At 45.7% G+C, this 20,000-nt stretch overlaps 2 protein-coding genes across 2 annotated transcripts in view; one reads left to right on the top strand and one right to left on the bottom strand.

The window, feature by feature from the left end:
* mllt11 (MLLT11 transcription factor 7 cofactor) overlaps nt 1–20,000 on the top strand; it is a 163,128-nt gene that overhangs the window by 142,412 nt on the left and 716 nt on the right. The gene's annotated exons all lie outside the window — the stretch shown is intronic.
* Nucleotides 1,539–20,000, bottom strand: part of LOC132991130 (cell division control protein 42 homolog) — an 18,834-nt gene continuing 372 nt past the window's right edge. Inside the window, exons 2-6 of the mRNA XM_061059763.1 lie at nt 12,126–12,230; nt 3,673–3,745; nt 3,480–3,589; nt 2,928–3,125; nt 1,539–2,705 (exon numbers count right to left, since the gene is read on the bottom strand). Of these exons, the coding sequence (XP_060915746.1) occupies nt 2,616–2,705; nt 2,928–3,125; nt 3,480–3,589; nt 3,673–3,745; nt 12,126–12,230 (576 nt within the window). The 3' untranslated portion in view covers nt 1,539–2,615. The remainder of the gene's footprint in view (nt 2,706–2,927; nt 3,126–3,479; nt 3,590–3,672; nt 3,746–12,125; nt 12,231–20,000) is intronic.

Consider the following 20,000-nt stretch of genomic DNA (forward strand, 5'->3'; position numbering starts at 1 on the left):
CTCTCCACGATGAGCTGAGGCAGACGGGCAGATCGTCTCCTCCAGGTGCTACACTGAACGCTTCAGGCGCTCCTTTGTGCCCAACGCCATCAGAGCGTCAGACAGCAGTGCGTCCTCCAGTCCATCTTCATCATGAACACTGACTCACCTGGACTCTGACACTCATCTCTTATTATTTCTAGATTCTTATTTAGATATTTATTACTTATGTCACTTTATTTTTCTACTCTTTTGCACGCTCTTCTTCTTCTACTGCTTCAATAAAGGATGATCTGATCAGTCTGGACACGCTCCTTAACATGTCTCATCAGTATTTAGAGTTTTTAATTCACGTTTAAGGGTAACGACCTTCAAAGAAAGAAAAGGTCAAAGGTGTTAAATAAATGTTTTATCACACCGACACCTTCCAGCATTTAAAGATGTGGATTTGAAGACGCAGATGGAAGAGGGGCTGATGGGAGAAAAAGAGGCTGAAGGGGACTAATGAGAGGCTGGATTCTGATTTTCTTTTTTTATGGGGGGGGGTTGGGTGGTCTTTTGTGTCTCGTTGGCCGCCGTCAGTCAGACAAAGGATCCCGTCCTCCATGCCACGTCGGACTAAAGGATCCATTTTAAGCTGCCAATCAAAGAGAACCCGGGTCATTACCATACTGTATCCACCGAGGCACCTTGAAAACCAGGGGGACATCTCCCCCTAGTGTCCACTGTGAGGTACTGCACTAACCCTCTGCTGTCTGAAAGTGTGGAGGAGAGGCAGCAGCTTCAAGACCTGATGAGGACCAAGTCAGGTCAGGCGCCAGGTCACTTGCTGAGAGCTGCCGAGGTGATAGGGAGCGAGCCCCCCCCCCCCCCCATCCTGAGGTCTCTCCATTGGTCCACAGGATGCAGTTTGTGCACGTGTGTCAGCATGTGACTTTGTGCAGAGTAAATATATTTCTTCTATTTTATGTTTCCTGTGTTGTCATGTCACCTACAGATTCAGATTTAGTTTTAATAAGAGACACTTTGAAGCAGCACGTCCAAAACCAGAGAAGGTAGGCGCTTTTAAGACCCCCCCCCCCCCACACGGCCGTTTTGGACGCCCCTCGGTTTGTCAGATATGAGAGCAGTTATCAGGTCAACAGGTGTTGCAGCGATGGAAGCGGGCAAGAGAAGTGGTTCAGATAGAAGTGATTGTACCCGACCTAAAAAGCCTCTGCATGTTTCTAATAAGCTCCACGAGCAGAAACGTGCTCAAACTAGGATCAATATTGGAGATGCTTTTGAAAAATGGAGAGAGGTTAGAACACAGAAAGGTTTACAGACCCATACAGAGCTGGATAAACACTGAAGCTTCAGAGTCCACCACATGGTGACCTGAGTGAGCATGGACTCTAGAGAGGAGAGGGGGGGTGGGAGACAGCTCTCTATGATGTTTAGAATTTAGACTGCAGTACTCATTTTAAACACTAGGGGTCAGAGTTATTACATTGCTGCTTTAATCATCAGCAGATTAAAGAACGAGAGAAAACTGAAAATAAAATGAAATCTGAATCGAGTCAAAGTGAAGCAACATTCAAGTTTTTATTATTTAACAGCCATCAGGTCCAACATTCATCATCAAACACCGAGCAGTGTTTCAACATCTGGAACCAAAATAATGCTCCAGATGTCTTCATGATTCAAAGGATCGTTTGATATCAAACCAGGCAGCCGATGACCCTCTCGCTCTCTCTCTCTCTCGCTCGCTCGCTGTTGGCCTCAGGCATCAAGTAAAAGTAAAAATATCGAAAACATCGTTCCCGTAGAAACAACAAGAAGCTAAATATATTTCTAACACTCGTGTGAATGATCCTCATCATCATAAACAAAACTAATAAAAAAGCAGAGTGGAAATCTTTGTTCGTTTCAAAGGAGAGACGCTCAGTTTAAAATCAACAGGACGACCACGTGCCGTTTGATTACGGGAAGAAAAGCATTAGCTCTGCGCTCGGGAATAGACACGATCTGTAGGCGGTTAAAACTACGGGGGATGTGGAAAAGAGCGCCGGTGACATCATCAGCGCCTTTCTGAAGAGTTGAAAGATTTTTAATGTGAGCGCTCAGAAAAAAAAAAAAAAAAAAAAATCAGCGCTGCCGTTTTTCTCCGGGCGTCCGCCTGCTGCTGAGAACGCTCTCTACTCGTTGAAAACACTTTCTTTTTTTTTAACGCTGGGTGGACCCGGGGCGTTAACGAGTCTTTAGAGACTTTGTGGTCGAACAGAAACAGAAGAATCTTTAAACTGAGCGTCTCCCCAGTAAGGCCTCTAGGGGGTGCTGGCACACCATCAAGCACTTGGTTTCCAGTCCGGCGAGGAGGACAGGAAGTAGGAGGAGAGAAGAAGAGGAGGAGGTGAGGAACACAGTGGTCCTCTGTTTCTGCACGCCGCCTCCTCCCTCAGTTTAACCCCGTGTTAGTCCATATGTGTCAGTATTGTTTGTTTATAATGAAAATAAAGTCTGTTTGTTTGTTCCAAAACCACGCCCACTTTAAGTTACTACGGCTAAAGACCTAGTTACAATGCCACGTCCTCCTTCACACAACCCCCCTCCTCCTCCTCCTCCCCCTCCTCCTCCTCCTCCTCCTCTCGTGGCGTTTATATCAGCACGCAGCGTTTCTTAGGTTTGGTGTCTGGAGGCTCCAGAGCAGCCAGGATGGCCTCGTCAAACACGTTCTTCAGTCCTTTCTGAGAATCACAGAGAGACAGAGGAACACTCATGAGTTAGAGTAACGTCTGACTGCAGTACCCGTTTCAAACACTAGGGGGTCAGAGTTACATACTGCTACATACTCTACTACATGTCGAGTAAATGACTCCTCCTGCTGACGTCTATCTCCTCTCTCCTTACACATCATCATCTTGGAACAGAGTTATGACATCATCAGAGAGAAAGACGAGTCTGCGTACCTGAGTGAGAGCCGAACACTCCACGTACTTGACGGCCTTCAGATCTCGAGCCAGCTTCTCGGCGCCCTCGTAGGTCACGGCTCGCTGCTTGTTCTTGGCCAGCTTCTCCAGAGTGTTGCTGTCGTCTCTCAGATCCACCTGAGTGCCGACCAGCAGGTACGGCGTGCGAGGGCAGTGATGTGTGATCTCTGGCACCCACTGTGAGGAGGAGGAGGGGGGGGGGGGGGGGGGGGAGACAGAGAGCTGGACTCTTTTTAAACTGAGCAGTAATGAAGACTTAAACAGAGACGTGGAAACGATGACATCATAATTACACACTGACCTAACGTCCAGGTGTTCATGTTTTAGAAGTATGAAGTGTCAAAAGAACAAGAGGAAATCTCAAGCTGCAAACTTCTGCTCATGAGGACAGCAGGCAGTAAACTGCAGTTCCTGAAGTGTCCACTAGAGGCGGTCTAACAGAGCACCAGGCCCCGTATCGAGGCGACCATTCTTACAGCGTTTATTGAGAGCGTTACGCTCATGGAGATCTTTCCTGAACACATTTCTCACCTTCTCTCGGACATTCTCGAAAGATGACGGCGACACGACGGAGAAACAGACGAGGAAGACGTCGGTCTGAGGGTAGCTGAGGGGTCGCAGCCTGTCATAGTCCTCCTGACCTGCAGGGGGAGACACACGTTACAATCACACCATGTGTGGCAGGTCAATCTTTAACAAACAGACGCTCCATCTTTATTCTGACCTGCAGTGTCGAACAGTCCCAGAGTGTACGGCTCACCACCGATCATCACCGTCACTGCATAGTTATCAAACACCTGAGGGAGACAGAAGGGGGGTGGGGGGGTGGGGGGGTTAAGACCTACGCACAATTTCCACAATGACTGCGCCACGCCGCCGTTTGCTGCCACTCTAGTCAATGATTGTGTTTCCACATCACGCTCCGTTTCAAACACGCTGCGAGTCTATTTGTGAAAGAGTAGTGTCAAGGTGAATTTCAAAATAAAAGTCAACATACAGACTCCTGATCGTATATCACTTTAACAACATGACGTCAAAACAGAGTGAACAACAAATCATCCTCAGAGAGACAAAGAAACATGTTGTTCTCTTTAATCCCGGGTGATCTTGTAGTTCTCTTGTGATCTTGTAGTTCTCTTGTGATCTTGTGATCTTGTAGTTCAATCAACTCAATCAATCAACTTTTATTTGTATAGCGTCAACTCATAACAAGTGTTATCTCGAGACACTTTACAAAAAGCAGGTAAAAGACCTTACTCATTGTTATGTTACAAAAAGCAGGTAAAAGACCTTACTCATTGCTATGTTACAAAGATCTGGTCTATCCATCATGAGCACTTTAGCAAAGCAGCAAAAGTTACAGTGGTAAGAAAAAACTGTCTTATTAAAAGGCAGAAATCTTCGGCCGGATCCCCGGCTCATGATGAAACAGTCTTCACAGGCCTAGACTGGACCGGGCTTGGAAAGGGATAGGGGGAGAGATGGGATAAGATGCAGGAAGAGGGATAGGGAGCAAGGGGGTGGGGGGAGGTAGACCGTCCATCAGCAATCCGGTGGGGAGGGGAGGGGGTGTGGGGGGTTGTTCTGGCAGGCCGCCAACCCACGATCCGGTGGGGAGGGGGTAGTGGTGGGGTGGGGGTTGTTCTGGCAAGCCGTCAACCGACGATCTTGAGGAGCCTAGGAGAGCTCAAGAGCTCCCAGGAAAGTAGGTGGTTAGTGACTGAGATTTATAGATAGATACATGCAGTAATATGATGTACTGTATATGCAGAGAGAGAGAGAGAGAGAGAGAGAGAGAGAGAGAGAGAGAGAGAGAGAGAGAGAGAGAGAGAGAGAGAGAGGAGCTCAGGGTGCCAGTTCCCCCGGTAGTCTAAGCCTATAGCAGCATAACTAAGAGCTGGTCTACACCAGCACCAGCCCTAACTATAAGATTTATCAAAAAGGAAAGTTTTAAGTCTAATCTTAAAAATACAGACTGTGTCTGCCTCCCGGACCCCGGCTGGAAGGCGGTTCCAGAGGAGAGGAGCCCGATAACTGAAGGCTTTACCCCCCATAGTACACTTGGAGACTGTAGGTACCACCAGCAGGCCCGATAACTGAAGGCTTTACCCCCCATAGTACACTTGGAGACTGTAGGTACCACCAGCAGGCCTGCACTCTGGGACCGCAACGCTCTCGAGGGACAGTACGGCACTAGTAGCTCCTTCAGGTAAGATGGTGCCTGGCCATTTAGAGCTTTGTAGGTGAGAAGAAGGATCTTGAATTCTATTCTAGACTGTATAGGGAGCCAGTGCAGAGAAGCCAGGACAGGAGTAATGTGGTCCCATTTCCTGGTTCTGGTCAGTACACGAGCTGCAGCATTCTGGACCCGTTGAAGAGTCTTTAGAGATTTGCCAGAGCACCCTGACAAAAGAGAGTTACAATAATCCAGTCTGGAGGTAACAAATGCATGAACTAGTTTTTCTGCATCATTTTGCGACAGGATATTCCTGATCTTGGATATATTACGAAGGTGAAAGTAGGCTGTTCTTGAAACTTGCCTGATGTGAGAGCTAAAAGACATATCTTGATCAAAAATAACTCCTAGATTCCTAACAGTGGTGCTAGATGCCAGGCTGATGTCATTAAGGACAGTCACATCACTAGAAAAAGTCTCTCTGAGGTTCTTAGGGCCTAGCACAATGACTTCAGTCTTGTCTGAGTTAAGTAGCAAAACATTTCTGGTCATCCAGGTCCTAACGTCCTTAAGGCACGTTTCTAGCTGACATAACTGACTGGTGCCATCGGGCTTCATTGATACATAAAGCTGAGTATCATCTGCATAACAATGAAACTGTATGGAGTGTTTCCTCATAATATTTCCCAGAGGAAGCATATATAATGTAAAAAGAATTGGTCCAAGCACTGAACCTTGTGGGACTCCATGGCAAACTTTAGTGTGCATAGAGGACTCATCATTAACATGTACAAACTGAGATCGGTCTGATAAGTAGGATTCAAACCAACTTAAAGCAGTCCCTGTAATTCCAAGCAAATGCTCTAGTCTGTACAACAGGATCCGATGGTCAATGGTGTCAAAAGCAGCACTAAGATCTAACAAGACGAGCACAGACAGAAGTCCCCTGTCTGAAGCTAGAAGTAGATCGTTTGTAACTTTAACTAGTGCAGTCTCAGTGCTATGGTGGACTCTAAAACCTGACTGGAACTCCTCAAATAAACTGTTGTCATGGAGAAAGTCACACAGCTGTTTAGCTACCACCTTCTCCAGGATCTTCGAGATAAAAGGAAGGTTGGATATAGGTCTGTAGTTAGCCAGAGTTCCTGAGTCCAGAGTAGGCTTTTTAAGTAGAGGTTTGATTACTGCTACTTTAAATGTCTGAGGTACATAGCCTGCCAGTAAAGACATATTGATCATATCTAATATGGAGTTGCTAACTAAGGGAAAGACTTCCTTAAACAGCTTGGTTGGGATTGGGTCTAAAAGACAGGTTGACGGTTTCGATGCAGAAATAATGGAATATAACTCTGAAAGGTCGATTGGAGAAAAACAGTCGAGACTAATATCTGGTCCTGGAACTGTCTCTGCCGTATCAGACGTATCTGCACCAGGTAAGGGCAGGAGGTTACCAATTTTGTCTCTGATGTCTAGAACTTTGTTGTTGAAAAAGCTAAGGAAATCATTACTGCTGAGGGCTAGAGGAATACAAGGCTCAATGGAGCCATGACTCTGTCAGCCTGGCTACAGTGCTGAAAAGGTATCTAGGATTGCCTTTGTTTTCCTCGATTAGAGAGGAGTAGTAGGCAGCTCGGGCGTGACGTAGAGCCTTCATATATCTTCTATGACTATCCTGCCAGAAAAAACGAGATTCTACCGTTTTGGTCGAACGCCATATTCTTTCAAAATTCCGTGATGATTGTTTCAGAGTACGGGTTTCTGAGTTGAACCATGGAGCCACTCTCCGCCGCTTGACAACCTTCTGTTTCAGGGGAGCAATCGAATCCAGAGTAACTCTCAGCGAATCCACTGCACTATCAACAAACTGATCTAGCTGAGAGGGACTAAAGCTATCGTAAGAGTTTCCAACTGGGTTGAAACACGGTACTGAATCAAAAACAGCTGAAATAGCTTCCTTAAATCTAGCCACAGCACTATCCGACAAACTTCTAGAGAGCACACCTCTTCCAGGCAGAGGTAATTCTAGTAGGACAAAATCAAATGTAATAAAAAAATGGTCTGATAGCAGAGGATTTTCTAGGAAAACTGTAAGGTTATGGATTTCAATTCCATAAGCTAAAACAAGATCCAGGGTGTGGTTAAAATGATGAGTAGGTTCGTTTACACCCTGGGTGAAACCAATAGAGTCTAATAGTGACATGAAAGCTGTGCTCAGGCTATCATTTTCAACATCCACATGGATATTGAAGTCACCTACAACAATTATTCTATCACTGCTAAGGACTAAGTCTGATAAAAATTCTGCAAACTCAGATAAAAACTCAGAATATGGGCCAGGAGGGCGTGAGCACAGCCATGAACTACAAAATCACAGGAGAACTACAAGATCACAAGAGAACTACAAGATCACAGGAGAACTACAAGATCACAGGAGAACTACAGCAACTAGAACTGGCTGAAAGGTTCTTGAGACTGGATGTGGAAGACTAAGAACAAGGCTTTCAAAAGAAGAAAAATTCAGCTTTGGTCGAGGGTTAACTAAAAGACCAGAATTAAAAATAGCTGCTACTCCACCACCTCGTCCGGTGTCTCGAGGTATATGAGTATTAAAATGACTGGGAGGAGTGGATTCATTCAAACTAACATATTCATCTCGACACAGCCAGGTTTCAGTCAAACAAAGTAAATCAATGTGCTGATCTGATATCAGATCATTCACTAAAAGAGACTTGGATGCTAAGGACCTAATGTTCAAAAGTCTGCAGTGAATCCTCCGATCTTGTAGCAAAATCGTATTCGTAGTTTTGATTCTAATCAGATTCTGATGATTCACGCCGTTTGGATGACTTATAAAAACGGGTCTGGGCCGGGGGACAGACACAGTACCTATAGTATAACTACAGTTCGATTCAGAATTACAGCTATAGTGACTGGGAGACAGATCTAAGTGTAAGACTGCAGCTCTGCCTCCTGGTCTGAACTCTGTGTTGTTGTCAAGGTTTTGGACTAATAACCTCTGCTATGTTTCTAGATAATAGAGCTGCACCGTCCAAAGTGGGATGGATGCCGTCTCTAGCTAGCAGACCAGGTTTTCCCCAAAAAGACTGCCAGTTATCTATGAAGCCCACATCGTGTGCTGGACACCACCTCGACAGCCAGCGGTTGAGTGATGACATGCTGCTATACATGTCATCACTGGTCTGATTTGGGAGGGGACCAGAGAACACTACGTTCTCTTGTGATCTTGTAGTTCTCTTGTGATCTTGTAGTTCTCATGTGATCTTGTAGTTCTCTTGTGATCTTGTAGTTCTCTTGTGATCTTGTAGTTCTCATGTGATCTTGTAGTTCTCTTGTGATCTTGTAGTTCTCTTGTGATCTTGTAGTTCTCATGTGATCTTGTAGTTCTCTTGTGATCTTGTAGTTCTCTTGTGATCTTGTAGTTCTCTTGTGATCTTGTAGTTCTCTTGTGATCTTGTAGTTCTCATGTGATCTTGTAGTTCTCCTGTGATCTTGTAGTTCTCTTGTGATCTTGTAGTTCTCTTGTGATCTTGTAGTTCTCATGTGATCTTGTAGTTCTCCTGTGATCTTGTAGTTCTCTTGTGATCTTGTAGTTCTCTTGTGATCTTGTAGTTCTCATGTGATCTTGTAGTTCTCTTGTGGTCTTGTAGTTCTCTTGTGATCTTGTAGTTCTCATGTGATCTTGTAGTTCTCTTGTGATCTTGTAGTTCTCTTGTGATCTTGTAGTTCTCATGTGATCTTGTAGTTCTCTTGTGATCTTGTAGTTCTCTTGTGATCTTGTAGTTCTCATGTGATCTTGTAGTTCTCCTGTGATCTTGTAGTTCTCTTGTGATCTTGTAGTTCTCTTGTGATCTTGTAGTTCTCATGTGATCTTGTAGTTCTCTTGTGATCTTGTAGTTCTCATGTGATCTTGTAGTTCTCTTGTGATCTTGTAGTTCTCTTGTGATCTTGTAGTTCTCATGTGATCTTGTAGTTCTCTTGTGATCTTGTAGTTCTCATGTGATCTTGTAGTTCTCTTGTGATCTTGTAGTTCTCCTGTGATCTTGTAGTTCTCTTGTGATCTTGTAGCTCTCCTGTGATTTTGTAGTTCATGGCTGTGCTCACGCTTGAGAGATGGACCCAGGGAGGCAGGGTGCGGGCTTTAGAACGAAGCCGAACCATGGCGCTGACAGAATGTAGCATGTTTGACTTTATTTAACATGCTGTGAAGCGTTGCATGCTTGTGTGTGAAGACTCTTCATGTGTCAGCATGTTCAGATGTTTGAGATGTTCACTTCCTGTTCTTTTATTTATCCTTTTTTTGCACTAAAACATCCGGACACGTTTCTGGCGTAAACCTGATCCTAACATTCTTTAAAACCAAACAGGAAGTCTGATCTCCAAGAGGACGTGAGAGTCATGTTCTTTACTTATACGGTCTCTAACTCTGAACCTGAAGCTCATTCTGAAACAGAGTTTTAAAGAAGTAAAAAAAAAAAAAGCTTTCAAAATGAATCTGTTCCCCCTTCTTCCTGTTTCATCACTTTTCCTCCTTCAGGTTCAAGAACACAGCCCCAACACGCCCGCTAACCTCGGCTGAGTGAGTCACCGACCTGCTGCAGCCTGCAGGCTCTGTATGCACAGGTCCCAGATAAACTGGAGGAGAGGAAGCTGCATCGAGCATTTCAAACACGGAATCAAGCTGGGTTCACTCCTGAATCTGTTCCATTTTTATATAAACAGGCAGACTCTCAGCAGGGGGCTGGAGACGCTTCATGCACGGCTGGACTCGCAGTAACAGAAGCGTGTCTGTGACCCAGGATATCTAAAAACTGCTGATTAATGACCCTGATACCAGGAGTTTAAGAGTCTGTGTTTGGGGGTCTCTCAGAGGTCAAACAGGGTTCAAGTCTCTTCCTGTATGATGATCTCCATCGTGGTCTTCATCGCTCCGTTAATGTGCAGCTGTGTCGCTCTTGTAGTACCATCTGTGTCCACCAGGTGGAGTTTGTAATCCTGCTAGCTACCTGTATGCTAGTCGAGCTCTCAGCCTACGCTAACGCTGATAGTTGTGTATTTTCAGGTGGCGTGAAGAAGGTGATGGTGGTGCATGTATCAGTATTTATATAATGGTTCTTCTTCAATGAAAAAAGATGGTATTAAAGGAGCAGCATGTAACTCTGCCCCCTAGTGTTTAAAATGAGTAAATTCTAAACATCATAGAGAGCTCCCCCCCCCCCCCTCTCTAGAGTCCATGCTCACTCAGGTCACCATGTGGTGGACTCTGAAGCTTCAGTGTTTATCCAGCTCTGCATGGGTCTGTAAACCTTTCTGTGTTCTAACCTCTCTCCATTTTTCAAAAGCATCTCCAATATTGATCCTAGTTTGAGCACGTTTCTGCTCGTGGAGCTTATTAGAAACATGCAGAGGCTTTTTAGGTCGGGTACAATCACTTCTATCTGAACCACTTCTCTTGACCGCTTCCATCGCTGCAACACCTGTTGACCTGATAACTGCTCTCATATCTGACAAACTGAGGGGCGTCCAAAACGGCCGTGTGGGGGGGTGTCTTAAAAGCGCCTACCTTCTCTGGTCCAAACAAATCCAGAGCATTCAGGAGCAGAATCTAAAGTTAGAAGGAGGACATACTGGCTGCTGCATTGTTGTCAGAGAAGCCAGCACTTCAACATGTTTCCTTAATGATCAGATAGTAAGATACCTTTATCATCTCACTCTCTACACATCTCACTGATTGGACCTTTAAATCATCGCATGGGTCTGCACCACATTATATTTCAGAGCTTCTGCAGTCCTACACTCCGGCAGGATCAACAAGATGGAAGAGTTTCATCTCATTTCAACAGAACATTAGAAACACGTCTCACCAAGAGGGGGAGACGGTATCGTTACCGTATTATAGTGAAAAGTAAATCAAGGACAAGAGACTGTGCTGGCAGTTTCACACCAGACAGTTAAAAGTGATGATGGGGGAGGGGGGGTGGGGGGTGGGTGAGCGACAGACAGGAAGAGGAAGAAAACGATGAGTCAGCACTGATGGTTCTGCAAACCTCGAACTGATCGAACTGTGCTGACGAGAGAGAGAGAGAGAGAGAGGTAGAGAATTGCTCATCAGATTCAGCAGTCAGTAACGCTGCTCGTCAATCAGAGGTTTGAATGTGTCAGTCAGCTGTTTCCTCACAAACTCAAAGAATCAGAGTTTGCAGGATCAGTGGAGTTTAAAGCACAGAGGCAACGAAAACGCTCCGTCATGGTGCAGCCTCAACAAAACCAAACACTTCTGAACATTCAGAAACCAAACAGGAAGTGAACATCTCAAACATCTGAACATGCTGACACATGAAGAGTCTTCACACACAAACAAGCAACGCTTCACAGCATGTTAAATAAAGTCAAACATGCTACATTCTGTCAGCGCCATGGTTCGGCTTCGTTCTAAAGCCCGCACCCTGCCTCCCTGGGTCCATCTCTCAAGCGTGAGCACAGCCATGAACTACAAAATCACAGGAGAGCTACAAGATCACAGGAGAACTACAAGATCACAGGAGAACTACAAGATCACAAGAGAACTACAAGATCACAGGAGAACTACAAGATCACAGGAGAACTACAAGATCACAAGAGAACTACAAGATCACAGGAGAACTACAAGATCACAGGAGAACTACAAGATCACAAGAGAACTACAAGATCACAAGAGAACTACAAGATCACAGGAGAACTACAAGATCACAGGAGAACTACAAGATCACAAGAGAACTACACGATCACAAGAGAACTACAAGATCACAGGAGAAGTACAAGATCACAGGAGAACTACAAGATCACATGAGAACTATAGTTCTATAGTGGCGCTGATGGCCTGCGGACTTTGTGGAAACTGCGAGCTACAGTGTTACTGAAAGTTAAAGACCGTGCAGCTGAGCATCTCGTTAAGAGCGCGCTCTCTGCTGCACTGACTGGTTGATGATGTCAGAGTTACTCACCGTGGGGACGTATTCAGAGGGGAACTTGTTGGTGGTGTAGGAGATGAGAAGACACGTCTTTCCCACCGCTCCGTCACCCACCACCACACACTTTATAGTCTGCATCTGAAGAGGAGGAAGAGGAGAGGAGGAGGAAGAGGCGAGGAGGAGGAGGGACACAGAGAGAGGATGAAGGTGAGGCACAAAGTATACATTTACTGACAAGAAATCTGAAACTTAGTCACTTTTTATGAATGATGACGCTGAACCAGACTTAAAAGAGAGAGCCTCGAGTGGCCACCAGAGGAACTGCAGTTTTTTGTACTTCAGACAATGGAGAGCGGGTCGGGGTCTGCCTGCTCCATCACTGGCTCTTTGTTTGGAGCCGTTCAGCAGACGCAGCACTCAGCTGATGAGTCAGACGGTGACACCACTTAATGGACTTCCATTAAAGCCGTTAACTCATCGTTCAGTGAACGATTGTTTCAGGAAGACGCTGAAACCTTGCTGGTCATTTTCTCCACGTGAGTCTGCACGGTGAAGCAGAGCTCTGAGTCTGCACAGTGAAGCAGAGCTCTGAGTCTGATGAAGCAGAGCTCTGAGTCTGCACGATAAAGCAGAGCTCTGAGTCTGCACGGTGAAGCAGAGCTCTGAGTCTGATGAAGCAGAGCTCTGAGTCTGATGAAGCAGAGCTCTGAGTCTGCACGGTGAAGCAGAGCTCTGAGTCTGCACGATAAAGCAGAGCTCTGAGTCTGCACAGTGAAGCAGAGCTCTGAGTCTGATGAAGCAGAGCTCTGAGTCTACACGATAAAGCAGAGCTCTGAGTCTACACGGTGAAGCAGAGCTCTGAGTCTACACAGTGAAGCAGAGCTCTGAGTCTGATGAAGCAGAGCTCTGAGTCTGCACGATAAAGCAGAGCTCTGAGTCTACACGGTGAAGCAGAGCTCTGAGTCTACACGGTGAAGCAGAGCTCTGAGTCTGATGAAGCAGAGCTCTGAGTCTGATGAAGCAGAGCTCTGAGTCTGCACAGTGAAGCAGAACTCTGAGTCTGCACAGTGAAGCAGAGCTCTGAGTCTGCACGGTGAAGCAGAGCTCTGAGTCTGATGAAGCAGAGCTCTGAGTCTGCACGGTGAAGCAGAGCTCTGAGTCTACACGGTGAAGCAGAGCTCTGAGTCTGATGAAGCAGAGCTCTGAGTCTGATGAAGCAGAGCTCTGAGTCTGCACAGTGAAGCAGAACTCTGAGTCTGCACAGTGAAGCAGAGCTCTGAGTCTGCACGGTGAAGCAGAGCTCTGAGTCTGATGAAGCAGAGCTCTGAGTCTGCACGGTGAAGCAGAGCTCTGAGTCTGATGAAGCAGAGCTCTGAGTCTGATGAAGCAGAGCTCTGAGTCTGCACGGTGAAGCAGAGCTCTGAGTCTGATGAAGCAGAGCTCTGAGTCTGATGAAGCAGAGCTCTGAGTCTGCACGTTGAAGCAGAGCTCTGAGTCTGCACGATAAAGCAGAGCTCTGAGTCTGATGAAGCAGAGCTCTGAGTCTGCACGGTGAAGCAGAGCTCTGAGTCTGATGAAGCAGAGCTCTGAGTCTGCACGGTGAAGCAGAGCTCTGAGTCTGCACGGTGAAGCAGAGCTCTGAGTCTGCACGATAAAGCAGAGCTCTGAGTCTGATGAAGCAGAGCTCTGAGTCTGCACGGTGAAGCAGAGCTCTGAGTCTGATGAAGCAGAGCTCTGAGTCTGCACGGTGAAGCAGAGCTCTGAGTCTGATGAAGCAGAGCTCTGAGTCTGATGAAGCAGAGCTCTGAGTGTACACGGTGAAGCAGAGCTCTGAGTCTGCACGATGAAGCAGAGCTCTGAGTCTGCACGGTGAAGCAGAGCTCTGAGTCTGCACGGTGAAGCAGAGCTCTGAGTCTGATGAAGCAGAGCTCTGAGTCTGCACGGTGAAGCAGAGCTCTGAGTCTGCACGGTGAAGCAGAGCTGAGTCTGATGAAGCAGAGCTCTGAGTCTGATGAAGCAGAGCTCTGAGTCTACACGGTGAAGCAGAGCTCTGAGTCTGATGAAGCAGAGCTCTGAGTCTACACGGTGAAGCAGAGCTCTGAGTCTGATGAAGCAGAGCTCTGAGTCTACACGGTGAAGCAGAGCTCTGAGTCTGATGAAGCAGAACTCTGAGTCTGCACAGTGAAGCAGAGCTCTGAGTCTGCACGGTGAAGCAGAGCTCTGAGTCTGATGAAGCAGAGCTCTGAGTCTGCACGGTGAAGCAGAGCTCTGAGTCTGATGAAGCAGAGCTCTGAGTCTGATGAAGCAGAGCTCTGAGTCTGCACGTTGAAGCAGAGCTCTGAGTCTGCACGGTGAAGCAGAGCTCTGAGTCTGATGAAGCAGAGCTCTGAGTCTGCACGGTGAAGCAGAGCTCTGAGTCTGCACGATGAAGCAGAGCTCTGAGTCTGCACGGTGAAGCAGAGCTCTGAGTCTGATGAAGCAGAGCTCTGAGTCTGCACGATAAAGCAGAGCTCTGAGTCTGCACAGTGAAGCAGAGCTCTGAGTCTGATGAAGCAGAGCTCTGAGTCTGCACGATAAAGCAGAGCTCTGAGTCTACACGGTGAAGCAGAGCTCTGAGTCTACACGGTGAAGCAGAGCTCTGAGTCTGATGAAGCAGAGCTCTGAGTCTACACGATAAAGCAGAGCTCTGAGTCTACACGGTGAAGCAGAGCTCTGAGTCTACACAGTGAAGCAGAGCTCTGAGTCTGATGAAGCAGAGCTCTGAGTCTGCACGATAAAGCAGAGCTCTGAGTCTACACGGTGAAGCAGAGCTCTGAGTCTACACGGTGAAGCAGAGCTCTGAGTCTGCACAGTGAAGCAGAGCTCTGAGTCTGATGAAGCAGAGCTCTGAGTCTGATGAAGCAGAGCTCTGAGTCTGATGAAGCAGAACTCTGAGTCTGCACAGTGAAGCAGAGCTCTGAGTCTGCACGGTGAAGCAGAGCTCTGAGTCTGATGAAGCAGAGCTCTGAGTCTGCACGGTGAAGCAGAGCTCTGAGTCTGATGAAGCAGAGCTCTGAGTCTGATGAAGCAGAGCTCTGAGTCTGATGAAGCAGAGCTCTGAGTCTGCACGGTGAAGCAGAGCTCTGAGTCTGATGAAGCAGAGCTCTGAGTCTGATGAAGCAGAGCTCTGAGTCTGCACGTTGAAGCAGAGCTCTGAGTCTGCACGATAAAGCAGAGCTCTGAGTCTGATGAAGCAGAGCTCTGAGTCTGCACGGTGAAGCAGAGCTCTGAGTATGATGAAGCAGAGCTCTGAGTCTGCACGGTGAAGCAGAGCTCTGAGTCTGCACGGTGAAGCAGAGCTCTGAGTCTGCACGGTGAAGCAGAGCTCTGAGTCTGCACGATAAAGCAGAGCTCTGAGTCTGATGAAGCAGAGCTCTGAGTCTGCACGGTGAAGCAGAGCTCTGAGTCTGATGAAGCAGAGCTCTGAGTCTGATGAAGCAGAGCTCTGAGTGTACACGGTGAAGCAGAGCTCTGAGTCTGCACGATGAAGCAGAGCTCTGAGTCTGCACGGTGAAGCAGAGCTCTGAGTCTGCACGGTGAAGCAGAGCTCTGAGTCTGATGAAGCAGAGCTCTGAGTCTGCACGGTGAAGCAGAGCTCTGAGTCTGCACGGTGAAGCAGAGCTCTGAGTCTGATGAAGCAGAGCTCTGAGTCTGATGAAGCAGAGCTCTGAGTCTACACGGTGAAGCAGAGCTCTGAGTCTGATGAAGCAGAGCTCTGAGTCTACACGGTGAAGCAGAGCTCTGAGTCTACACGGTGAAGCAGAGCTCTGAGTCTGATGAAGCAGAGCTCTGAGTCTACACGGTGAAGCAGAGCTCTGAGTCTGATGAAGCAGAACTCTGAGTCTGCACAGTGAAGCAGAGCTCTGAGTCTGCACGGTGAAGCAGAGCTCTGAGTCTGATGAAGCAGAGCTCTGAGTCTGCACGGTGAAGCAGAGCTCTGAGTCTGATGAAGCAGAGCTCTGAGTCTGATGAAGCAGAGCTCTGAGTCTGATGAAGCAGAACTCTGAGTCTGCACAGTGAAGCAGAGCTCTGAGTCTGCACGGTGAAGCAGAGCTCTGAGTCTGATGAAGCAGAGCTCTGAGTCTGCACGGTGAAGCAGAGCTCTGAGTCTGATGAAGCAGAGCTCTGAGTCTGATGAAGCAGAGCTCTGAGTCTGATGAAGCAGAGCTCTGAGTCTGCACGGTGAAGCAGAGCTCTGAGTCTGATGAAGCAGAGCTCTGAGTCTGATGAAGCAGAGCTCTGAGTCTGCACGTTGAAGCAGAGCTCTGAGTCTGCACGATAAAGCAGAGCTCTGAGTCTGATGAAGCAGAGCTCTGAGTCTGCACGGTGAAGCAGAGCTCTGAGTCTGATGAAGCAGAGCTCTGAGTCTGCACGGTGAAGCAGAGCTCTGAGTCTGCACGGTGAAGCAGAGCTCTGAGTCTGCACGATAAAGCAGAGCTCTGAGTCTGATGAAGCAGAGCTCTGAGTCTGCACGGTGAAGCACAGCTCTGAGTCTGATGAAGCAGAGCTCTGAGTCTGATGAAGCAGAGCTCTGAGTGTACACGGTGAAGCAGAGCTCTGAGTCTGCACGATGAAGCAGAGCTCTGAGTCTGCACGGTGAAGCAGAGCTCTGAGTCTGCACGGTGAAGCAGAGCTCTGAGTCTGATGAAGCAGAGCTCTGAGTCTGCACGGTGAAGCAGAGCTCTGAGTCTGCACGGTGAAGCAGAGCTCTGAGTCTGATGAAGCAGAGCTCTGAGTCTGATGAAGCAGAGCTCTGAGTCTACACGGTGAAGCAGAGCTCTGAGTCTGATGAAGCAGAGCTCTGAGTCTGATGAAGCAGAGCTCTGAGTCTACACGGTGAAGCAGAGCTCTGAGTCTACACGGTGAAGCAGAGCTCTGAGTCTGATGAAGCAGAGCTCTGAGTCTACACGGTGAAGCAGAGCTCTGAGTCTGATGAAGCAGAACTCTGAGTCTGCACAGTGAAGCAGAGCTCTGAGTCTGCACGGTGAAGCAGAGCTCTGAGTCTGATGAAGCAGAGCTCTGAGTCTGCACGGTGAAGCAGAGCTCTGAGTCTGATGAAGCAGAGCTCTGAGTCTGATGAAGCAGAGCTCTGAGTCTGCACGTTGAAGCAGAGCTCTGAGTCTGCACGGTGAAGCAGAGCTCTGAGTCTGATGAAGCAGAGCTCTGAGTCTGCACGGTGAAGCAGAGCTCTGAGTCTGCACGATGAAGCAGAGCTCTGAGTCTGCACGGTGAAGCAGAGCTCTGAGTCTGATGAAGCAGAGCTCTGAGTCTGATGAAGCAGAGCTCTGAGTCTACACGGTGAAGCAGAGCTCTGAGTCTACACGGTGAAGCAGAGCTCTGAGTCTACACGGTGAAGCAGAGCTCTGAGTCTGATGAAGCAGAGCTCTGAGTCTACACGGCGAAGCAGAGCTCTGAGTCTACACGGTGAAGCAGAGCTCTGAGTCTGATGAAGCAGAGCTCTGAGTCTACACGGTGAAGCAGAGCTCTGAGTCTGATGAAGCAGAGCTCTGAGTCTGATGATGCAGAGCTCTGAGTCTACACGGTGAAGCAGAGCTCTGAGTCTGATGAAGCAGAGCTCCTGTAGCGTCAGGTGGACTAAGGCGCTCACAGAGGAAGCTGTGTGCGGCGGCGTTGGCTGGAGATCCTGTGACCACAGGAGCAGCTCACATACCCGGGCTGCCGCTTCATTAAGGGGGACAATGGAGAGCGGGTCGGGGTCTGCCTGCTCCATCACTGGCTCTTTGTTTGGAGCCGTTCAGCAGACGCAGCACTCAGCTGATGAGTCAGACGGTGACACCACTTAATGGACTTCCATTAAAGCCGTTAACTCATCGTTCAGTGAACGATTGTTTCAGGAAGACGCTGAAACCTTGCTGGTCATTTTCTCCACAGCTTCGAGAGACGATGCAGCAGCTGATTAATAAAGACGCATTCTTCGTGTGTGTGTGTGTCTGTGTACTCATTTAAATATCTTTCAAATAAAAGATATTCATTTAAATATCTTTCAAATAAACTCAGAGGTCACCTGAGTGTGTGTGTGTGTGTGTGTGTGTGTGTGTGTGTGTGCGCGAGTGAGTGTGAGTGTGTGTGTGTGTGAGTGAGTGTGTGTCTGTGTGTGAGTGTGTGAGTGTGTGTGTGTGTGTGTGTGTGAGTGTGTGTGTGTGTGAGTGAGTGTGTGTCTGTGTGTGAGTGTGTGTGTGTGTGTGTGTGTGAGTCTGTGTGTGTGAGAGTGTGTGTGTGAGTGTGTCTGTGTGTGTTGTATTGATTTAATTTCTTCTTCGTTAATATTTAAATAACTTAACTGAGTTTTTTTCTGTGATTATAAATAAAGTTTCTATTCAAATACAAACTGGAATATTTACATTTTACACCAACACTCTGATTTAAGGTCTTAAAACCTTCTTTTTATATTTAATGACTAATAAAAACATATGTTTTAAAGTTCGGTCACTTCAGTTTGGTCTCTTTTCAGTCACTTCTGCAAGTAAAGTAAAGTAAAGTAAAGTAAACTAAAGTAAACTAAAGTAAAGTAAAGTAAAGTAAAGTAAAGTAAACTAAAGTAAAGTAAAGTAAACTAAAGTAAAGTAAACAAAAGTAAAGTAAAGTAAACTAAACTAAAGTAAAGTAAACTAAAGTAAACAAAAGTAAAGTAAAGTAAACTAAAGTAAAGTAAACTAAAGTAAACTGAAGTAAAGTAAAGTAAACTAAAGTAAAGTAAACTAAAGTAAACTAAAGTAAACTAAAGTAAACTAAAGTAAAGTAAACTAAAGTAAAGTAAACTAAAGTAAAGTAAACTGAAGTAAAGTAAAGTAAACTAAACTAAAGTAAACTGAAGTAAAGTAAAGTAAACTAAACTAAAGTAAAGTGAACTAAAGTACAGTAAAGTAAAGTAAACTAAAGTAAAGTAAAGTAAACTGAAGTAAAGTAAAGTAAAGTAAACTAAAGTAAAGTAAAGTAAACTGAAGTAAAGTAAAGTAAACTAAAGTAAACTAAAGTAAAGTAAAGTAAAGTAAACTAAAGTAAACTAGAGTAAAGTAAACTAATGTAAAGTAAAGTAAACTAAAGTAAAGTAAAGTAAACTAAAGTAAACTAAAGTAAAGTAAACTAAAGTAAAGTAAACTGAAGTAAAGTAAAGTAAACTAAAGTAAAGTAAAGTAAAGTAAAGTAAACTAAACTAAAGTAAACTAAAGTACAGTAAAGTAAAGTAAACTAAAGTAAACTAAAGTAAAGTAAAGTAAAGTAAACTAAAGTAAAGTAAACTAAAGTAAAGTAAACTAAAGTACAGTAAAGTAAAGTAAACTAAAGTAAACTAATGTAAAGTAAAGTAAAGTAAACTAAAGTAAACTAAACTAAAGTAAACTGAAGTAAAGTAAACTGAAGTAAACTAAAGTAAACTAAACTAAAGTAAAGTAAACTAAAGTACAGTAAAGTAAAGTAAACTAAAGTAAAGTAAACTAATGTAAAGTAAAGTAAAGTACAGTAAAGTAAAGTAAACTAAAGTAAAGTACAGTAAAGTAAATAACGTAAAGTAAACTAAAGTAAAGTACAGTAAAGTACAGTAAAGTACAGTAAAGTAAAGTAAATAACGTGAAGTAAACTAAAGTAAAGCACAGTAAAGTAAAGTAAAGTACAGTAAAGTAAACTAAACTAAAGTAAAGTAAATAACGTAAACACAGTGTGTAAAGGACAAACTGTGAACACATTCATTCATGTGTAAAGTCACGACTGGAAACTCCACGAAGTTAAAAACCGTTATGAGAAACTTTAATGATGAAAAGAAACTTCAGGTAGCTGCTGAAGTTACATCCGCTCCACTCCAAACCACAAGCTAAACTTAAAACAACAACTTTTACAGCTTCTTAAAGCATT

The sequence above is a fragment of the Labrus mixtus genome, chromosome 16 (genome assembly GCF_963584025.1).
Source record: "Labrus mixtus chromosome 16, fLabMix1.1, whole genome shotgun sequence".
In the NCBI taxonomy this organism is placed as follows: Eukaryota; Metazoa; Chordata; class Actinopteri; order Labriformes; family Labridae; genus Labrus; species Labrus mixtus.